Source organism: Sebastes fasciatus, chromosome 6, assembly GCF_043250625.1.
Source record: "Sebastes fasciatus isolate fSebFas1 chromosome 6, fSebFas1.pri, whole genome shotgun sequence".
In the NCBI taxonomy this organism is placed as follows: domain Eukaryota; kingdom Metazoa; phylum Chordata; class Actinopteri; order Perciformes; family Sebastidae; genus Sebastes; species Sebastes fasciatus.
In genome coordinates, this window is record NC_133800.1 from 14432526 (window position 1) to 14451304 (window position 18779).

At 39.7% G+C, this 18779-nt stretch overlaps 1 protein-coding gene across 1 annotated transcript; it reads left to right on the forward strand.

Moving 5' to 3' along the window:
- Window positions 1-275: 275 nt before the first annotated feature.
- ndc80 (NDC80 kinetochore complex component) lies at window positions 276-11491 on the forward strand. Its single transcript, XM_074637811.1, has 17 exons — window positions 276-413; window positions 1956-2054; window positions 2360-2443; window positions 2980-3100; window positions 3579-3751; window positions 4117-4219; window positions 4377-4466; window positions 4612-4705; window positions 4872-4972; window positions 5280-5424; window positions 7268-7473; window positions 7716-7865; window positions 8096-8185; window positions 9078-9170; window positions 9426-9556; window positions 9790-9892; window positions 10918-11491. Exons 1-17 carry the CDS (start codon window positions 406-408, stop codon window positions 11041-11043), a joined length of 1917 nt encoding a protein of 638 aa, XP_074493912.1. The 5' UTR covers window positions 276-405; the 3' UTR covers window positions 11044-11491.
- The last annotated feature ends 7288 nt before the right edge of the window (window positions 11492-18779 follow it).

An 18779-nucleotide genomic window follows, 5' to 3' on the forward strand; every position in this document is an offset into this window, starting at 1 on the left:
CTCTCTCTTTCTCTCCTCCTCTCCCTCCTGCTCTGTACCTGTAGACCGTAAACGCGCCGAGCACCCCCCTGCTGGGTGGTATGATCCTTGTCTGTCATCACCTGATTGGTCGCACGGACATCATTAACACAACATTCAGTCACAGTCCATGCATGGAGTGCCCGTGGCGCGGAGAAGATCATCCTATCATACTGCCTTGAATTAATTAAAGAAAAAGAAAAAAAACGCTCTCGGACGGGAGCCGGCTCTTATCGTTCACTTAAAAGAGCCGGCTCTTTGAACCGGCTCGTTCGTGACCGACACATCCCAACTCGTCATCTCTATAAATTTGGCGGCGTTTGTGAAAATTTGTGACCCGGATGTTCGATTCATTTTGTAAACATCAACTTTCCAAACAGCAAAACAATGGAGCGGTACGTCTTGATATGTTATATATAATCACTTAAAGTCATTTATGTATCACTGGAAACTATGAGCAAACAACAGTCTAAGTAATAGTTTGGTAGCTTTGCCTCAGATGTCGTCTTTATTGTGTCTCTACTTCAGTTAGCTAACGTTACCGCTCATTTAGGCGACGTTACAGACCGTAATAATGATAACTCAACGTTACGTTAGCTGCACTTCATGACTACGAGTATTAGATTTAGATAGAAAACCACTAACTCAGCGTGTTCAGTAATGTCTAGTTAACTCAGGTCACTGAACGAGTAGCTAGTGAGCTAGTTAGCTAGCTAAGCTATCGCACAGCGTCCACTGATACAGTCATAACATTATGACTTTATTCAATTCATTCATTGTCATTCTGCCAGGCAGGAAGAAAGTGTGTTTCCCAGGATCAGTGCAATACAGATAATACATAATAAATAGCTGACACACAGTAAACTGTCAGACTTTACGCCAACGTCAGTTATCTGTGGCTATTATCTACCATTACTGGCATTCATTTACTAAATGTAGCCAACATTATCGCCTTGATTATGTAGTTGACTCTGTGAAACAGTAGAATAACGCTAAGTAGACTAGTAGACCACTTACACACCAGAAAACTGACAATAACCTGATATTTACAGGTGGAATTTCATTCATTCATTCATTCATTCATTCATTCTCACTGTGCGATATCATTTTCCACTTGTGCATTTTTGTTAGTAGTCTGTTTATTGTCAACACTGTATATACTGCTCCTATTTTTATACTTCCTTCTATTTAAATGCTTCATATTTTGTTACACTTTGTTTAGCTCTTCTTTTACTGTGTTAGCTGATGCATCTTGTTTTTTGCACTATCCCTGTACACTGCAAATGTCCCCACTGCGGGACTAATAAAGGAATATCTTATCTTATATTATCTTTTTTTTTTAAGTTGACTTTGTGAAACAGTAGAATATGAAGAAATTAGGGAAAAAAATCTTTACAAAAATTAAATGTAAACTCCAAGATTTTGATTCCCTCTCTGACCAAAAATAAAATACATCTACTTGGAGAAAATAGTGTCATCGCCATAGGAGCTGCAGGATATGTCAGTGCATGTCACAGCCAAAGAGACAACCACAACACATAATAGATGTAACTCACACTCTGCCTTTTATTAACTCCTCTAATTCATGTTTTTTTTACATTTATCCTTTGATATTGCAATATATTGTTATTAATTGTTTTTTATTTGTTTGTTTGTTTTATTGACACAACAAACATTAATTACTTCTTTATTGTTTTCTTTCATTTACATGCATGTTCTTTTTAAATATCTATTAATTGTAATTTGCTTAATGAATTGTAAATATGTATATATATGTTTTTTTTTATTTTGTTCTTTTTTCATTTTAATTTATTACTGAATTGACGCTTTGGAAATATTGTTCACCTGTCAGTCATGCTGATAAAGCAAATTGAATTGAATTGAAAATTGAATAACGCTAACATCTGTTTCTTTTTTTTGTAATAATTTGTGTCCAGTGGAAGGAGGAGTCGAGCAGCAAGCAGCAGACTATCAGAGCTGCCTATGCGAGTGCAAGACAGCAATAGGATGAGCATGGCGTATACAACTCCCAAGAGGTTGGTTTGAAGTAACTTTTAAAAAAACAAGAAATTCATACATTTTTTAGTCAGCAAAGATACTGCTTTCCTGTACAATGTACAGACTGCGCTCTTGGTATAACCTGATGTCTGTTAACTTGTCTGAAACTTTGTTTAATGTGCTGCTGCCTGTCTTGGCCAGAACCCTCTTGTAAAGGAGATTTCCAATCTCCTGATTAAATACATTTTAAAAGAAAGATGAAGAATGGATTAGTGGCAGCTTGTTCAAATGTGAGTGAGCATGTGGAATACATCCATTTGTTCACAGTTTTGTTTCTTTACAGTAAACAGCCTTCCTTTGGAAAGCTCAACATACCCAAGCCGCAGTCTGGGACCTCTGAAAGGCGGACCAGCTTCTTTGGAGCCCGGTATGTGAATATATAACAATATTTCAGAAATGTACAAAGTTGCTTTACAATGTACTGTAATGTACATGTAAGGACTGAGAACATACAGTATATATACATCAATAAAATCATAGATTGTACCAGTACAATTACAGTAGTAGTAAGATGAAATAAGGTAAGTGGTGAAAATGTTTAGTCTTTACCTTACACAGTGTAGAAGGAAAACGCTGTACCTAAATATCCGGTAAATATCACCTCAAAGAGAGCAATACCTCTGTGAAAACCTCAGCTGACTGAGCCTTAAGTTACTTACTAAATTTAAACCAGTCACAAATGCAAATTAGAAAATGAACAGAGTAAATTTGGTCAAATGTACTGAAATGAGTAAATTGGAGGAGAATTAATTATCCTACTCAAGGTAGTTCAGTCTGTTTATTCCCAGTAATACATTTCTACAATGCAATTATATAGATGCAAATGAAATTAAACTTAATTTCCTTGTCAATTAAAAAAATGGTATTTAATATTGTCTTTGTGTATTAATAATTTGTCTGCAGGACTGCCAGCATGCCTCGCAACAGCACCATGTCAGGGTTTGGAGCATCTGAGAAGATCAAAGACACCAGACCTCTGCATGATAAATCCTACGTTCAGCAATGTATCAGACAACTGCATGAGGTAAAGATACTTTATTTCTCAGTCCATGTGATGTATATACACAAAGAGGTTAGTTCGTTTTGACATTGCTACACCCTTTATGTTCAGTACATTAAATCCACTGTGTGGAATATGAAAACAACTACTGAACTGCTGAGTATTATTGCAACACGCCTGATGGACACATTTATACATAAATGTCTGAAGGGCTCTAGCACCTTTGGTTCTACAGTGATAGTCTCACTACTATATAAGCATAATATCAATACTGGCTCGTATCAGGTTTGTATTTTATTCATTTATTTGTATTACTACATTCATACTGATTAAATATAATTTTTGCTGACGATAACTGACTGAGTGTGAAATCGAATTGTAGCTTAATCTTTCTTGTACCTGCATTTGCAAAAAAAAAAAATAGTGTAGGTGTTGGTCAGTTTGAGTGAGAATCCATACTGTAGTTCTGTCCAGCCTAATATTCTCTCTTATGTCTTTCTAGTTCTTGACAGAGCACGGTTACCCGGGCAGTTTGTCATCCAAGACCCTCCAGTCTCCCTCTACCAAGGAGTTTGTGAAGATATTTGAGTTTGTCTACCGTCAGCTAGACCCAACATTTGAGATGCCAAACTCAAAAGTTGAGGAGGAGGTTCCAGCTATCCTAAAAGCCCTGAGGTAAAATGTTGTCTTTTAGTATTAACAAGTATTGTATATATTGATATTTCTTTGTTTCATTTAGTACCCCGACAGTCTTAAGTGCATATTTTCATCACAGGAAGCATTTGGTTGCCTAGCTATGTATATTCAGAAGGCACTTTAGTACCACTGGAATTTAAGGATGAGGCTCGATGAAAAAAATAATACAAAGAACAATGGAGAGAACATCTTAAAAAAGGCTACAGCATTTAACAAAGTCATAGCTCAAGTAGTCTCTACATGCAAGTACCTTACCATTTGTTGCGAGCCTTGATGTTGGTTCCTCTTCTTCAGTGTAAGAAACATGGCTGACTCTTTATTTCTCTCCCTGTTTCTGGTTTAAGGTACCCATTTGTTCTCTCCAAGTCTTCAATGTATTCTGTTGGAGCTCCCCACACCTGGCCTCAGGCACTTGGTGCTCTCATGTGGCTAATTGATCAAGTCAAGGTGAGAAGCAAACAAGACATTTTAATAGGAATTACAGTGAACTGTTACCATCTAAAACCAGGTTCATTTGCATAGGATGCAGAATAAACTAAACCAATCTCATTTTTATTTAATGAAACTAGTTAAAAACCAGTGTTGTGTTTATTCTGTGTGTCAGATCAACTGGTGTTTGAGCAAGCAGGACCTTCTGTTCAGTGACTTCGGTGAAGACACTGATGAGATCGAGGAAGGGGCTAAGTATAACAAGGTACTCCGAAACAGCACCATGAGGCATAAACACTCCACTACTAATAATGCTAGAGATATGTCGAGAGGATGTACTGTATATCTGTTGCTGGATTCACAACACAAGACCTCCTTACTGATCTTCTCTTTCACTTTTCACTGTGCAGCTCCTCCTTGACTACACAGCTGAGTCATACTCCATGTTCATGCAGGGTGATGACACATTTGAGGATCTGGATGAAATGTTCCTCAATAAACTGAGTAAGCACAGCATCTCTCTGATGGAACGAGTTGTTTTTTAAGAATGAATTGTTTTCTATGTATATTCAAGCATAATGTTGATTCAGTTGTTAGTTTAAAGTTCAAATTTGAGTCCCAGTAAAAAATTTGATATCGCAAAACCAACAAGAAGTGTGTGTCTTCACAGAGAAGCTTTACAACGTCGACGAAGCCCTGCTGGCCGAGATGGAGGAGAAGAACAGAATATTCAACGAGGAGGTTGAACGACTGGAAAAGGACAGCCAGACGGTCAGAAGACGTTTATTTTGACACATCCCCGTGTGCACAGATTAGATTATGATTTTAAAATCTTTATATTTCCATTACCGTTTCTTATACGCAGTAAGGGCAATTGTACTGCATTAATTTAAGTAGAAAACCTGAGCATCGTCAACTAAAAAGTGCTGCACAAAAGGAAAGGATAATTGTGACTATTGAAAGGTGCAAAGGTTTTAAAGCTGTAGGCAAAATACTTTGGGGTTGTAATAGGTTGTGCACTTGATTTCTAGTTCAGTCCGTAATATGAAAACATCTTCTGTTTCCTTCTCCTGGACAGGACCGCCTAATGACCAAGAGGATTGAGAGGGTGCAGCGGCAGGCAGACCTCAAGAAACTCCAGAGTTATAAAAGCAACCTGGACATCTTTGAAGCCAACCTGCAGAACCGAACTTCAGAACTGAGCGATGAGCTGGAGACCACTGGTAAATATAACCGTGTCAGTCAGCCAGTTCTTTGGCAGGATGCGCTGGATCCTGTGGGCATCTGATGATGTCTGGATCTCAGTATTAAGTCACCATGAAGATGTGCTAGTTACTACTATTCATTAAGTCAGTGGTTCCCAACCCTTGGGGGCGCCAAAGATCACAGGGGGTGTGCCAGGATTTGTCTGCTCTGAGGATGTCAAAATTAGATTTGCTCAGGTATGGGGACGGGGCGGGGCTCAGCTTTTCTAAGATACAAGTAGGGGGTATTTCAAGAAAAATAGTCTGGGAACCACTGCATTGAGTAACTGGAATTACACATTTCCAAATTTCTTTTATGTGCCGGTGCACACTCAGCACCAGCATAATAAGGATTCTACATATGGGTTAGCTGGACTTGTGTCTTGGCTGAGATCCTGTCTCAGTTTGAGTCCCTGTTAAAAAAAACAGTTAACATTCCTGTTTTTAATTAATAAGCCACAAGAGACCATACTTTACACTGTTTTTAAAACTGCTAACAGTGAAGAGTGCAAATGTCTCTTGATATCAACCAGTAATCATTCAGTGCAAAGAAAGCTCCCACTAAGCAACATAGTTCTTCTGTAGTAACTACACAGTATTCAAGTTAGTGCTGACAGATAAATGGTATTTTCATCGTCATCGCAAAAGACTGCCTGAAATGTGATTAATAAGAAAAAATATTTTTATTTAGGGATGGTTAGCAAAACCAGGTATTAAACGGGCCCCTGGGCTGAAGAGTGTAGTATTTATTATCACGCTGCAGCCTCTCCCTGCTCTGTGTCGGGCCTGAGCTCCTCATAACACACACACACACACGGAGTGGAGTTAGCAAACAGCAGATCAGAGAGGCCGCGGTGGAGACAGAGAAGTGAGACAGGGGAAGTGAAGATAATTCAAGTTGACGACAACTACGTCCGTTACTGCAAGTAAGTGCAATAAAACCATCACACACTAAATGAGCTAAAACAAAAGCTGTCTGTGTGTAGTCTGTTTAGCTTAGTTTGCCACGTATCTTAAAATTTGTCGAATTCTTGTAAACTTAGCAGCCGACTGACTCAAAGCGGCCCCTCCTCCCTCTACCAACAGTACCTGCAGCAGTGAATCACATCAGCAGAGGGAGGAGGACAGAGGACAGGATGAATGACTGATGTCTGTGTTCTTCATTCTCTAAACTTCCCAGTATTTTGATGTCAGGAATATGATTTATTTTATTAACATTTTAGATTTGTTTCCAGTGAGATATTAATGAGTTTATATGGTGAATTTGCTGTTGTTAACATAACTGTTGCTGCTCCAGAAACAACATTTAACCTAGTTATATTTGAAATATTCAATTCTAATCCGAATCTGAATTTAAAGACAACCAGGCTGACATAGGAAATGTATAGCTAAAATGCACACTTCAATATTTGTTTATTTATCGCAAGTCATATCGTCATCGCAATATTAAACCCGTGGGGTTGACCCGAATGCTTCGAAGCTTCGACCATTGCCATTGTAATCGACCTTCAAATCAGTATTTGAATAATAAAGTATAAATTCCAAAGCAGACCATTAAGTAAGGAATAATCCCACAACGTTATTCATTATTCATATTCAACATTGATTATTATTAGTTATTCTCAGACAGATATCACTGTTTGCTTCGAAGCCCAAAAAAACGGTATTAGGGACATCCCTAGATACCCGGGTATTTATAATCTGTTTTGTGGTCATAAGTGGGTTTATTGGATCTTCTACAATAGCTTTTGAATGTTTCTTTCCAATCAGAATTGAGGATTGGATCTGTCTTCATACACACTGTGTTTTTTCCTCTTTGCAGGCAGTCATCTGGTGTCTCTAAAACATGAGCAAAATGAACTGCAACACCTCCTGCAGAACCAGAAGTTTACTCCAGCTGATGTCGAGAGGATCAACAGAGAGAAGAATGAACTCCAACAGACCATCTCCTGTCTCAGCAAGTCTCTTGAAGACGCTGAACAGCACAAGTGGAATGAGGAGATCGCTCTGGCCAAAGTGAAAGAGAAGGTACTGTATGTATATCTACTGAAGTGTGTATGCAGAAATAGTACAAATTATTGTAAAGTTAGTGTATGTGACGTATGACTCAGCTTCTTCTGAATAGTTGTTTTTTGCTACCCAGTTGTAGTCAGTATAGATTGATAATAGCAGATGTTTTTCATCTAGTGGCACATATTTTGACCTTTGATTGAACTTGTTTCCTTGTCCCTCCTCTGTCTGTCCTCTCCTGTTATTTCCCTCAATTCTAGGTGGAGCTGAAGGTGGCAGAGTATCAGAAGCTGGCACGTAAACTGAAGCTGATACCACTGTCTGCAGAGAACGCCTGTGGTCATGATTTTGAGATCAGGTCGTTTGAATTTGGACCCGGCAACACGGTTCAGCATAATGCACAGATAAAGGTATTTCCAGCTAATGGTCCTGTTTACACCAACATTTGAATCAGTGTAAGAGCAGTCTTTTTATAGTTTGATGGATCTTAATTCAAGTTGGTATGAATACGATTTCCAGTTATTTGTAGCTTTTGATATTTTATATTATATTTAAATGTTTACTCCGTTGTAGGAAGTTAGATTTTTTTTCATAGTGTGTGCTGATAGGTTTTTGTTCTGATCCATGCTGTGTGTTGTAGATGGTCCTTAGAAAGCTGCTCAGTGATGTGGAGGAGGAGAACAGTCGATTAGCCAACATGAAATTCAGTATGGAGGAGTCTAAAGAACAGGTAACAAAATCCTTATTTTGCTCTAAGGGTGGAAACCGCCTCACGGTTACAGTGATCAACCACTTATATGGATCAAAAAGCATTGGACAGAATCAGTCCTATACAAATGCTTTTTAAATAGTTAGCTTTTAATAATCAAGTAGTCCACTTTCAGTGTTCATTTGGGGTCTTTTCATATACGACAACTCATGGAAAAAGCATTTTAAAACTACGTTAGACTAACGTTAATTTAATATTTGTTTTCTTTTTTACTTTACTCCCTTGATACTTTGCCTCAGGGACCGTCTGTTTTCCGGCTGGATCCCTGTGCATTGAAATCATGACAAGAAAAGGAAAGCAATTTTCTCTGAATAAAAAAACAAATGCGCACGGGAAAGCAACTGGGGTTGAAGCTGCCCTCGCCAAATGGATTGATAATGCCTCATCACATAATGCCCCCAAAGTGAAACTCTGCCCATCCTCAACTGGCTCTGCGGCACACATGCAGACCAGCGCCTGTCTCCCTAAATGACGCTACCGAGTGAGAGAACGAGGAGCCCTGGCAAAGGGGTGCGGCCAAAAGTAGGGCAATGCCTCACCCGTGGTGAGGGAAAAGGCAGGAGAATTAGCAGTGAGCCAGTAAATAGCGCGCCACGGTCCGTTTCATTACCTTGTATTCATGTAATAAAAATACAAATGTAAATTAGATGGTAATCTGCATTAGAAATGATGCACCACAACAAAAAATCAGTTATAATAATCATCTTATAGTGATCAATTTGACCCGGACAGACGTGATCACTATAAGCGGTTTCCACTGTATTCACTTTTTCCTGCACTGACACACATTATTACCAAAGTGCATCTTTTTTTAATCACATTTGTCATTTTGAAATGTGTGTGTGTCTTTAAGGTGAATTCTAACATGGTGGACAAGTCCAATGACCTGAAGCAGTTGAAAGAGCAGATTCGCAAGCTGGATGAACGGTTGGATTCTGACATGCAGGTATAGTCCACATAGTTCAGTCTGCTTTATGTTGGTAGATATTGCATTACTACATTCACCAGTTGGTCCACATCGAGCAGAGCTAACCAAATTCAAACAAAATCTGTTTGTGTCTGTTCAGCGCTGAACTATTTGTCCTCTAAGCTGAAAAACAGGAATGAGTAAACATTTGAACATGTTGGTGACATACAGAAAATGCACAGTTGCGTCATACACGTACTAACACTCGTTTCCTGTGTGTTTGTGTCTGTATAGGAGCAGGCCCACGAGGAACAGGACTGGGCAGCAGAGATGGAGTCAATGGACGGCCATCGTGCACTTCTTGAGAAGAAGGTTAATTGTGGTTACGACGAGGGCGTGCAACAACTGAAGGCAGCGCAACAACAGTGAGTTATATTTGTCTTAAGGAATACTTCATCCTGCTGGAGCCTCTTGCCACCACAAAACAAAGCACTGTTGGTTCTGTTTACTGTTTCATCTTGATACCTTTGCCTCATTTATTCTCATTTCCATTAAAATGGGGGTTGATGTGTGAGCTTTAACATCTTCGAGGTTTCTGCTCCTATCTGATGAGTTTTTTGTTTTAGAATAAAAACACTTGTGGTCGTCTCGTCTTCAGGTACCACCTGGTGCTGCAGGAGACCAATGAGGAGAGACGAATAGTAACCAACAACCTCGTCTCTGTATTTACCACAGCTGCTAGCCACTTGTCAGTCACAGAGGTAAGTTTCTTACAACTCTACATCTGTCCCCTGTACGGCAAGGAAGACTCCATATCCCAGGCGTCCTTCACTGTGTTTTAGTGAGCAAACAAACTAATGTATCAAAATAACTAAATCTAGTTTCTTTTCTCCCAGTGCAAAACATCACAAGCACATGGTTTTATATCAAAAACCTTATACGTATATATAAGTATCCATGCAGAAAAGATTTGATTGTATGAAGTACACAAAGGAATTATAGCAAAACAATAGTGTTTCAACTTAATTCCAAGTCAATGCTATTAATATAAAAATATATAATATAAATCTGTATAGGCCTAATATAAATTATATAATTAATAATATAATCAGCTATCAATGCACACTTAATTCTAACATCCATGGCCAATCATGCACCTTACTGCCGTAGCAATAGCCACCTGCCTTGCACGAATGAAACTACACTGTAGCATATTAATATAATGAAACAGTGTATGTTCGTGGCCGTATGTGTAGGCCTACATCAAGTAAACACAAGCTGGCATGTCTATTCCCTACAGCAAAGACGTCATAGGCATCCGTCCAAGGATTGGTACGTGATGTCACCGTCATACGGACGTGCTTCTGCCGGCTACACATACACGTCCGTGTACGGCGGTGGCGTCACTTCTGCAACAGTGTGTGGTCCTCAGCTGTTTTATTTCAGACCACAGCAGAAAGCTCCGCTGCACTTGAGCTTCAGAAATGCTTGGGAAAATATAGCTTGTGTCGATGCTACCTCAATACTTGATCAATAAAAGATGTAAGCTACTCAAAGCTATTTGATTCAGAAAACAGCGGTGCTACTGAGAAATGTAGTTAAACTAGTAACACCGCTACTTGTAGTGCCGCTACTGCCCAACACTGCCTAATGCAATATAATAACTCTTCATCTAGACATAGTTTACTTATTGTTCTGATGGCATCATTATTCATGTGTCATCTGTATTTACATTATTGTTATGCATTAATATAACCCATTGTCTCCTGTGGTTGTTGTACAACAGAAGTGCCTGGAGGATCTGCACAGCAGAGTGCAGCGTCTCTGCGCTAAGACCGTGGAGGAGGATGAAGCTGATCTACAGAAGCTGAGGGAAACTTTGAAGAGCTTCAAGTCCAAGGCTAACGTGTAAAATAAGGCGAAAGGATATAGAGGCCTTCAAGTCTGCAGGGGGCAGATAATATCAGAGACTATGGAAGTGTGAGGGAGTTCTCCCTGTCGTTTGTGTTTTTAGCTTGTTTTCATCTTGGATTCAATTAGTTCTGAACAAGTTTTGGAAATGTATCACATGACTTATAACCTTAGATTAACAAGAAATGTTGCAGTCAGTTTTATTCGTATAAATGATTCAGTTTTAATTCCAACAGCAGAGTGTTTTTGCCACCACATTAACATTTTAAATACAAAGTGATTGCATTGAGTTGGAGGTTCTGAAGTCTTAACGCATGTCTTTTTAGTTATCTGGTATTTACAGACTCCAGATTTTTACATGTCTGTTTTGTGTCATTCTATATAAACTACTTTATACTTTCCTTTGTGTTTTGTTTTTTGATTAATAAATATAAATGACTTTAAAACCCTCCAATTTCCCAGAAATTGAATATATAATATTAATAAGTATGTTTTCTATAGTGTATAATCACCTGATAATAGGAATTGTCGTGTAAGGAGCGGGTCCTCTTCACGGAGTCTGCCATATTGCACCGCCATGTTTCAACAGAAGCCCAGAACGGACAAACCAAACCTTTCCTGCTCGGACCGGAGTCGATAACGTTACTCGCTCTTGTTGCCACCATTCTCTCTCTCTCTTGCTTCACCACCCACTTCCCACATACACACACAGTCTACACACTGGCTCTACTCCAACTTGCTCTAAAGAGGGCCATTCGCGCACCTCACAGCTAGATACCACCAGATCCTACACACTGGACCTTTAATCAATTATTGTAATACGTACCAAAGAAAGGGAAAAATTGTGTCTAAAGGTTTAATCAATCAATTGTTTGTAAAGTTCCTTGTTTGCGGATTCAAAATACATCAGTCCTTCCTCCCAGTGGTCTTACTGTACCTTATCAAATAGCTGTGTTGTACTGAAGCCACTAGAAGGCAGCACACACCTCTGGTTGCTAAAACTCAAGTGTTCAGGTTCCTTTATATTCACATTTTCCTCTGGGAACTATTCTCCAAAGTTCTGAACTGTTGGTTAATGTTTCAGTTTCCTTAGTAGCTACTTGGTTTACTAAAGTATTCAGACATTAACAACACTCAATTCAATGGTGTTTAGTTGTTTTGGTAGGCTGAATCTCTTGTGTGCCCTCTTGATTGCAATGGGAGTCTACAGCAGCCAATACCACCAATTGTCATTAAAGGTTAGTGAAAGAAATGCAAGTATTAACTAACTGTGACTGGAACAAATACAGCCAATCAGGCCTTACATGACTACAAACCCAATAATCTGAATTTATGAATCTGACTTCAGTTAGATATTTGTTCAAGGCAAACAATGGTTACCAATGAAATAGCAGGCATAGTTTCCATTTGTGTTGGTCTCATTTATCCCATTTTTTACTGAACACATTAGAGCATTTAAGTTCCACATGTCAGCCAAAACCCATAAAACTGACTGCTCATTAGTAAATGAAGCATTTATTTTAGGAGTTTTCTGTACTTCTGGCAGGAGCATTTATTGCAATTCATTTGGCCGAGGCAACATTGGCAGCGAGGAGCCATATCTCTCCACAATGCTTTCTCCATGTCATGGTCAACAGCGCTCATTGTACCTGTTTCCAATGAACTCTGCATGCTTGGCCTGCAGGATTAGTGTATTTTTTACATCTATATCCAGTCCAGAGATTCAATCCAGATATCCTGAGGCAATCTGTACACAATTCAAACCACAATTTTATTTACTTTAGGTTTTCAAAGAAAATATTTTCTTTTTGTGTCCTATAATATCAGCCTTGATCCAGCGTTTGGAAACTGTCTTATGAAGCTTTAGGCTTCACAGCCTTTTTCACAGGGTAGCAGCTAGAAGAGAACTAACTCTCGAGAGATTGTTACGGTTAGGATAGGTCATCGGGCAGCTAGTCTTGCGAGAGTTTTTGCAAGGTTTTCCAGATCTCAGATCAGATTTCGCAATTTGCGGGCTTCCTTCTAGACACAACCTTTTCACAGGATCTTTTTCAAATGAAGATATCCGTTTTCTGATTCAGCTGCTCTTGTTTGACACCGTGGTGTTGATTTATGAGTTCACAGAAGTGCATCTTTTTCCAATTCACTCCTTCCTCTTTAAAGGGAGAATCCGCCAAGCAACCTAACGCTGATAAAACTGTCCAGCAACTTTCAACAATCTACCTATCCTTTCTGGGTTCATATATCTTTTTTAAAATTTTTTTTTTAATTATAGTTCCTTTTGAAAAATGGCAAAGTGTACATGACTTGATTCATTAACATGGAGATATAATTTTGCGGCATCAACATGTTAAGTTCAGACCTTCAGTAGGCGTTACATGTGCCTAAAAGTCTTAACTTGAAGTTAAGAGTTTGAATCAAATTGCTTTGATTCATCACTTAACAGCCTTAGTTTTTCTCAGCTGGTAGTTTGTTTGTTGTTCCTTCCACCTGTTGAAGCATTGTGGGAAATATAGTAGGAAGTAACTCCAAATTAGAAACAAATGAAGTAGAATAATGACGTTTATACAACAGAATGGTAAAATACAACAGCGGTAAACTATTATGATAATCGATCAATTGTTTTTTTCAAGCAAAAAATGCCAAACATTCACACAGTTTTTCAAATGTGAGAATTTGCTACATTTTTCTGTTTAAAATCTTGTTACAGACATTTTCTACACTATTTGACTATTAAGTCATTATTTGAGAAAATAATCAGCAGATAAATCAGTGAAACTGAAAATAATCACTGCAATCCTGAAATGCTTTATCGCAAAAAACAACTCAACATCCTAGACTTGTATCTACCAATGGAGTATTTTCTGAATTTCAAAAGTGTTGCAATCAAGGCGGAAGTTTCATCTTGGGGTTTTTGGGCGATGTCCTGACCCTAAAACTCCACATCGTGTCAATACAGTAAAGTGGAAGAAGTTTTTACAAGGGGTGCGTTTGAAAACCGTCAGTGCTGCGAGCGTGAGAGAAATGTTTTGGCAGATGTGATGAGGAGAGATGAGGTGATTGTGAGGGGCTCCATGGAGAGAGGGAATGAAATATGTGATGGATAACTTCCACCACTAGCAGAGGCAACCCTTGTGTGTGTGTGTGTGTGTGTGTGTGTGTGTGGTGGAGAGGAGAGGAGAGGAGGGGGTGCGCAGGAAGTTAAAGGAAAGGTGAAAGGCTGGTGCCGTGTGTTACAACAGAGACTTAATTCAACTAAACAGGACAGACCTTGGTGTGTTTATCAGATCCCATATGGACAGGTGGCATCCATAAATGCCATTTAACAAGACTTAAGAGTGTGTGTGTGTGTGTGTGTGCGTGCGTGTGTGTGTGTGTGTGTGTGTGTGTGTGTGTGTCTTTGCATGTGTGAGAAAATGAATGTCATGATTTGTGTATCCTTGTACCCCCAGAGGCCTGTACATGGTGGCCTGAACGTGACTCCTCGTGCAGGAATTTGCGTGCGTATTTCTGCACAAACCTGTGTTTATATTTGTGTTTTTGCCTGTTTCCATGCTTCTTTACATGTTATGTGTCTTGAGTGTGTGTGTGTGTGTGTAGTCCCGCGTTGCCTGTGGCCCTCAGCCTGCTCGGACCTATTTTATCGTGGATCATTGCTTTCAAAGACATGCACCATGAATTCTTAATACACTGTATGCTCCTGCTCTCACACAGGGGAAGTCAATGTGACCTGGCCGAGGGCAAAGGCCTACCTCCTCAGGGACTGTGTGTGTGTGTGTGAGTGTGGTTCTCACGGGGGCCTCTAATAGAAGGGAGATGTAAGGAGGAGGGGATGTGGATGGTGTGGTGTGCACATGAGACAGAGACAGGGGGAAAAAAAAAGATGAAAAACAAAGTCAAATTCAAAGGTTATCTTCCTCCCTGCTCCGTGACCTGGACAAGGTGTGTGTTGTAGCTTCACCGTGTATACCACAAGGCTTTCAGCAGCTAATCTGTCATACCTGAGACAGCCAGACACAGTAGAGTGGCGAGGTGTTAATGTGGAGTCTTATTAGGGGTTAATCTCACCCATCCGCCACGAGAATAATCTGTTGTACAGATGTGGGAAATGGGGGCAGCAGAGAGAAAGGGGAAGAGAAAGAGAGAAAGCAAACTCTGTCTTATAATTCCATCCTCTCTACTATTTTCTCCCAGCTCCCTGTCAATACACCATTGTGTAGCTGAAATCTGTCTTCTTTAGACCTACATTATGACTTTCTCTGGCATTTTGATTTCTGTTCCAGCAGCTAATTGTCTCCAGATTTAGAAGACAAATCAACTTCTGCTATAGCTGTGGCACAAACACGCACAGAAACGACGTAACTAACAAGATTCAGATTTGGAAAAACATTACTGTAAGATGATTGTTGACATCTCGACTTCAGCCATTAATAACAATAACACAGCAGTTTACAGAAATAATAATGCGTCCTTTTGTGGCTTATATGGTGTAGTATGTGCAACATTTGCTCTTCGCAAATTGCTTGTTTGAGCTGACGTGTAATGCGTTGCCGATGTTGAAGAAAATTGTGTGCAGGTTTCCCAGCGGCAGGCTTGGTTGGGGTTTATTCTTGAGTGTGCTGGAGAATCGTCTGCCTGTCTGCATGAATTAAAGATGAGTACAGACAGATAGAAATGTTGTAGATCAGACAGATTTGTATGCAAAATATGCAAATATGTAATACGGGACGCATCAGATACGCAACTTAACTTAGTCATAATCATTTAGGCTCAAAATTGTTACAGCAGAGTGTCTGCATATTGAAGGAGATATTTTTCCTTTCCATACTGATCATCTGATTGTATTGTGCAGTTGACCTGCAGCTGGATGGGCGTGTTGGCTTTTCCACCACATTTGGTTTCTTGACTGAAATCTTTGATTGTGCATCAAGGCAATTATATCATTTGTCTGTGGTTTTCACAGACAAAAAACTCATTCATCCTTAAAAGGGGCATTCCACTGATTTTACTCATGACGATCAGTTTAGTCATCATTGGGTCGATTACTCAGCCCGTGACCACAGTTGCATGTCCTATGTTGCTCTGGAGGAGCTTTGTCAAATCTGAGAAAATGACCCTGATGATGTCATAGTTATAAACTGGGGTGTGAAGTTTGAAAGATGTGGGCGTGTACCAGACATAGGGCTGCCCAAAGTGGGGCCCACAGGCCAAAGTTGGCCCACCATAAGGTTTGATTTGGCCCGCCAGATATTAGCTTTTTTTTTTTTTTTTAATTAAAAAACCCACAGATCATCAGCGATCCCGACCGACTTTACTGTCTTTCAGAGGCTGCAGCTAGCTCGTTTAGAGCTAGATTGAAAATACTGGTATCATATGAAACTAGAAAACCTAAGGAATCCATCGGTACCAACCATGTCACCATGTCAACCCTGTTAGCTTGTCAGGAAGGAGGCTAAAAAGCGCTCCAAAGTTAGGCTAAATTTCGGTGCCGGAAAAACTGGCATGGCAATTTTCAAAGGGGTCCCTTGACCTCTGACCTCAAGATATGTGAATGAAAATGGGTTCTATGGGTACCCACGAGTCTCCTCTTTACAGACATGCCCACTTTATGATATTCACATGCAGTTTGGAGCAAAAACATGCAGTTTTTTGAATGCAGTACAAATGTTTTATATTTGCCTGTTCTAAAAATGGTGTATTTGAATATTTCTGCATACTTGGGTCCCTAAACAGTCTTAGAATTGTCTGAATTAGGCATGACTGGAAATGAGCCCAATTGTATTCAGCAGGTGGGTTTTAAGAGGTTAACTATGTAAACGCTAAAAGAATATTCAATAAGGGGAACTCGGGATCCTCGTACCATTTTGTATCTTAACAATACGATTGATCAATCCCGATTGCATTATGGGAATTGTCAGATCCCGGTCTCTGCTGCTTCAATTTTGATTATTCTTTTTCTCAAACTGTCTCTTGTGAGTACTTCAAATGTATGGAAGTGCAACACTAAAGTACCCCTTTAAGAAATGTAATATTCAACAGTCCTCAGCCTGCTCTACAGCAATGATGAAACATCATAAATGCAGCTGGTCAGTGATGTGAGTGGAGAACGAGTCACAGAGAAGCTCCTGAATAAAGCAGGGCAGAGTATCCGAGCAGCGTAAAGTGTCTACTTCTTTCATCACACGTGTGCGTGCGACAGCTTTTTCCGCCGGGCTCGTCCACGGCTCCTGATGCATGTGTGAGGCCAGCGGTTCCTTCTTGTTATGGCTCCTTTGATCACAGTGTGCTGTGTTGACATTACGGCAGTGTCCTGTGTGACTTGTGTGTTCAGCCTCAGTGTGAAGTGCTGTAATCAGGGTATCTTTTGTTGAATAATAGATTCAATGAGTGACCGGTTTACACACAGCAGGGTTTTCCGTTTCAGCTCGCTCATAATTCAGCTGCGAGGCATGAAAAAGGACAGTTTCTTAAATGTTATTCTTTTGTGTCAGAACAATTTATCTACAGAATCCACAGTACGGAAGATCCACCACAGATCTAGCCAGAAAACAAGGCAGGAAGTATGTCTCACTGTGATGCCACAGTCATGTAGAGATCCACAAAAAAATGAAGGAAAAACAGCTGGCAACCTACTTGGACTTTACAGATGGAGCTTTTCTGGGGATTAGAGCATGTTTTGTGGTTCATGCAGCTCATTTCAATACAGAGACAAATTAGTGCACAGCCATGTTTCTAACTTTATTGTCCCCAAATGAAAAATGATGTTTGCAGCCATGTGAAGAAGAGAATGAACACAGGCTTGAACACAAAACATAATAACATAGGAAAACATATGGTATCAATATCTAAAACGCATTAACTCTCCAATTCATTGTTAATGTAGAAACAGTGGTGAGTGGGTTTTCTGCTCTACTTATAGGCTACTAAAAAACAAGCTTTTAGAAGTTGTTTTTAAAGGGGTAGTCCAGCGTTTTAGTATTACACTTCTATAAAATGGATGGACATGTGAGACAGATAAAAAAAAAAAAATAGCTGCTGAGTCTGAGATGTCCGGACTTTTAGTCCTTCGTATGGGTCAAACTGTGCAAACACCGGATCCTACACTTCCCATAATGCAACTCGGTAACATCTTCTCTTCGGTTGGCTGTTTACCCCTGTTTCCAGTCTTTATGCTGAGCTAAGCTAACCAGCTGCTGTAGTTTCATATTTACCGATTAGATTATTTTAAAGGTGTCTTCTGTGGTTGATTTGGGTCAGTGGTGGAGTGTTGTTTGCCCCATAGGGCCGCTCATAGGTGGGGCGTAACAAAGTACAGAACTTTAAAGTGGTATCTATCCTCTCATTGAACTCTCAGTAAAGGCCTTTGCCCGCCAAGTTCGTATTTTTCATTGTACATTTAAAAATAAATAAACTTAAGAAACTTGTGTTTGGTGGATTATTTCTCTGTTGTTACAATGCTAATTGGCTGACGTTGGCTGACCTGCAACAAATCCTGGTTGAGGAATGGAACGCCATCCCACAGAAACGTGTGACCAGGTTGGTGACCAGCATGAGGAGGAGGTGCCAGGCTGTTGTGGCTGCGTACGGATCTTCCACCGCTACTGAGGCTCCTGACGGTGTATTAAATGAAGAAAGTGTAAAATTGTAAATATGTCTTGTTTGTTCCTTGTTACTGATAGAGAGTTCAATCATCCAATCCACCAAACAACTCAAAACAAGAATCAATACCAACACGAG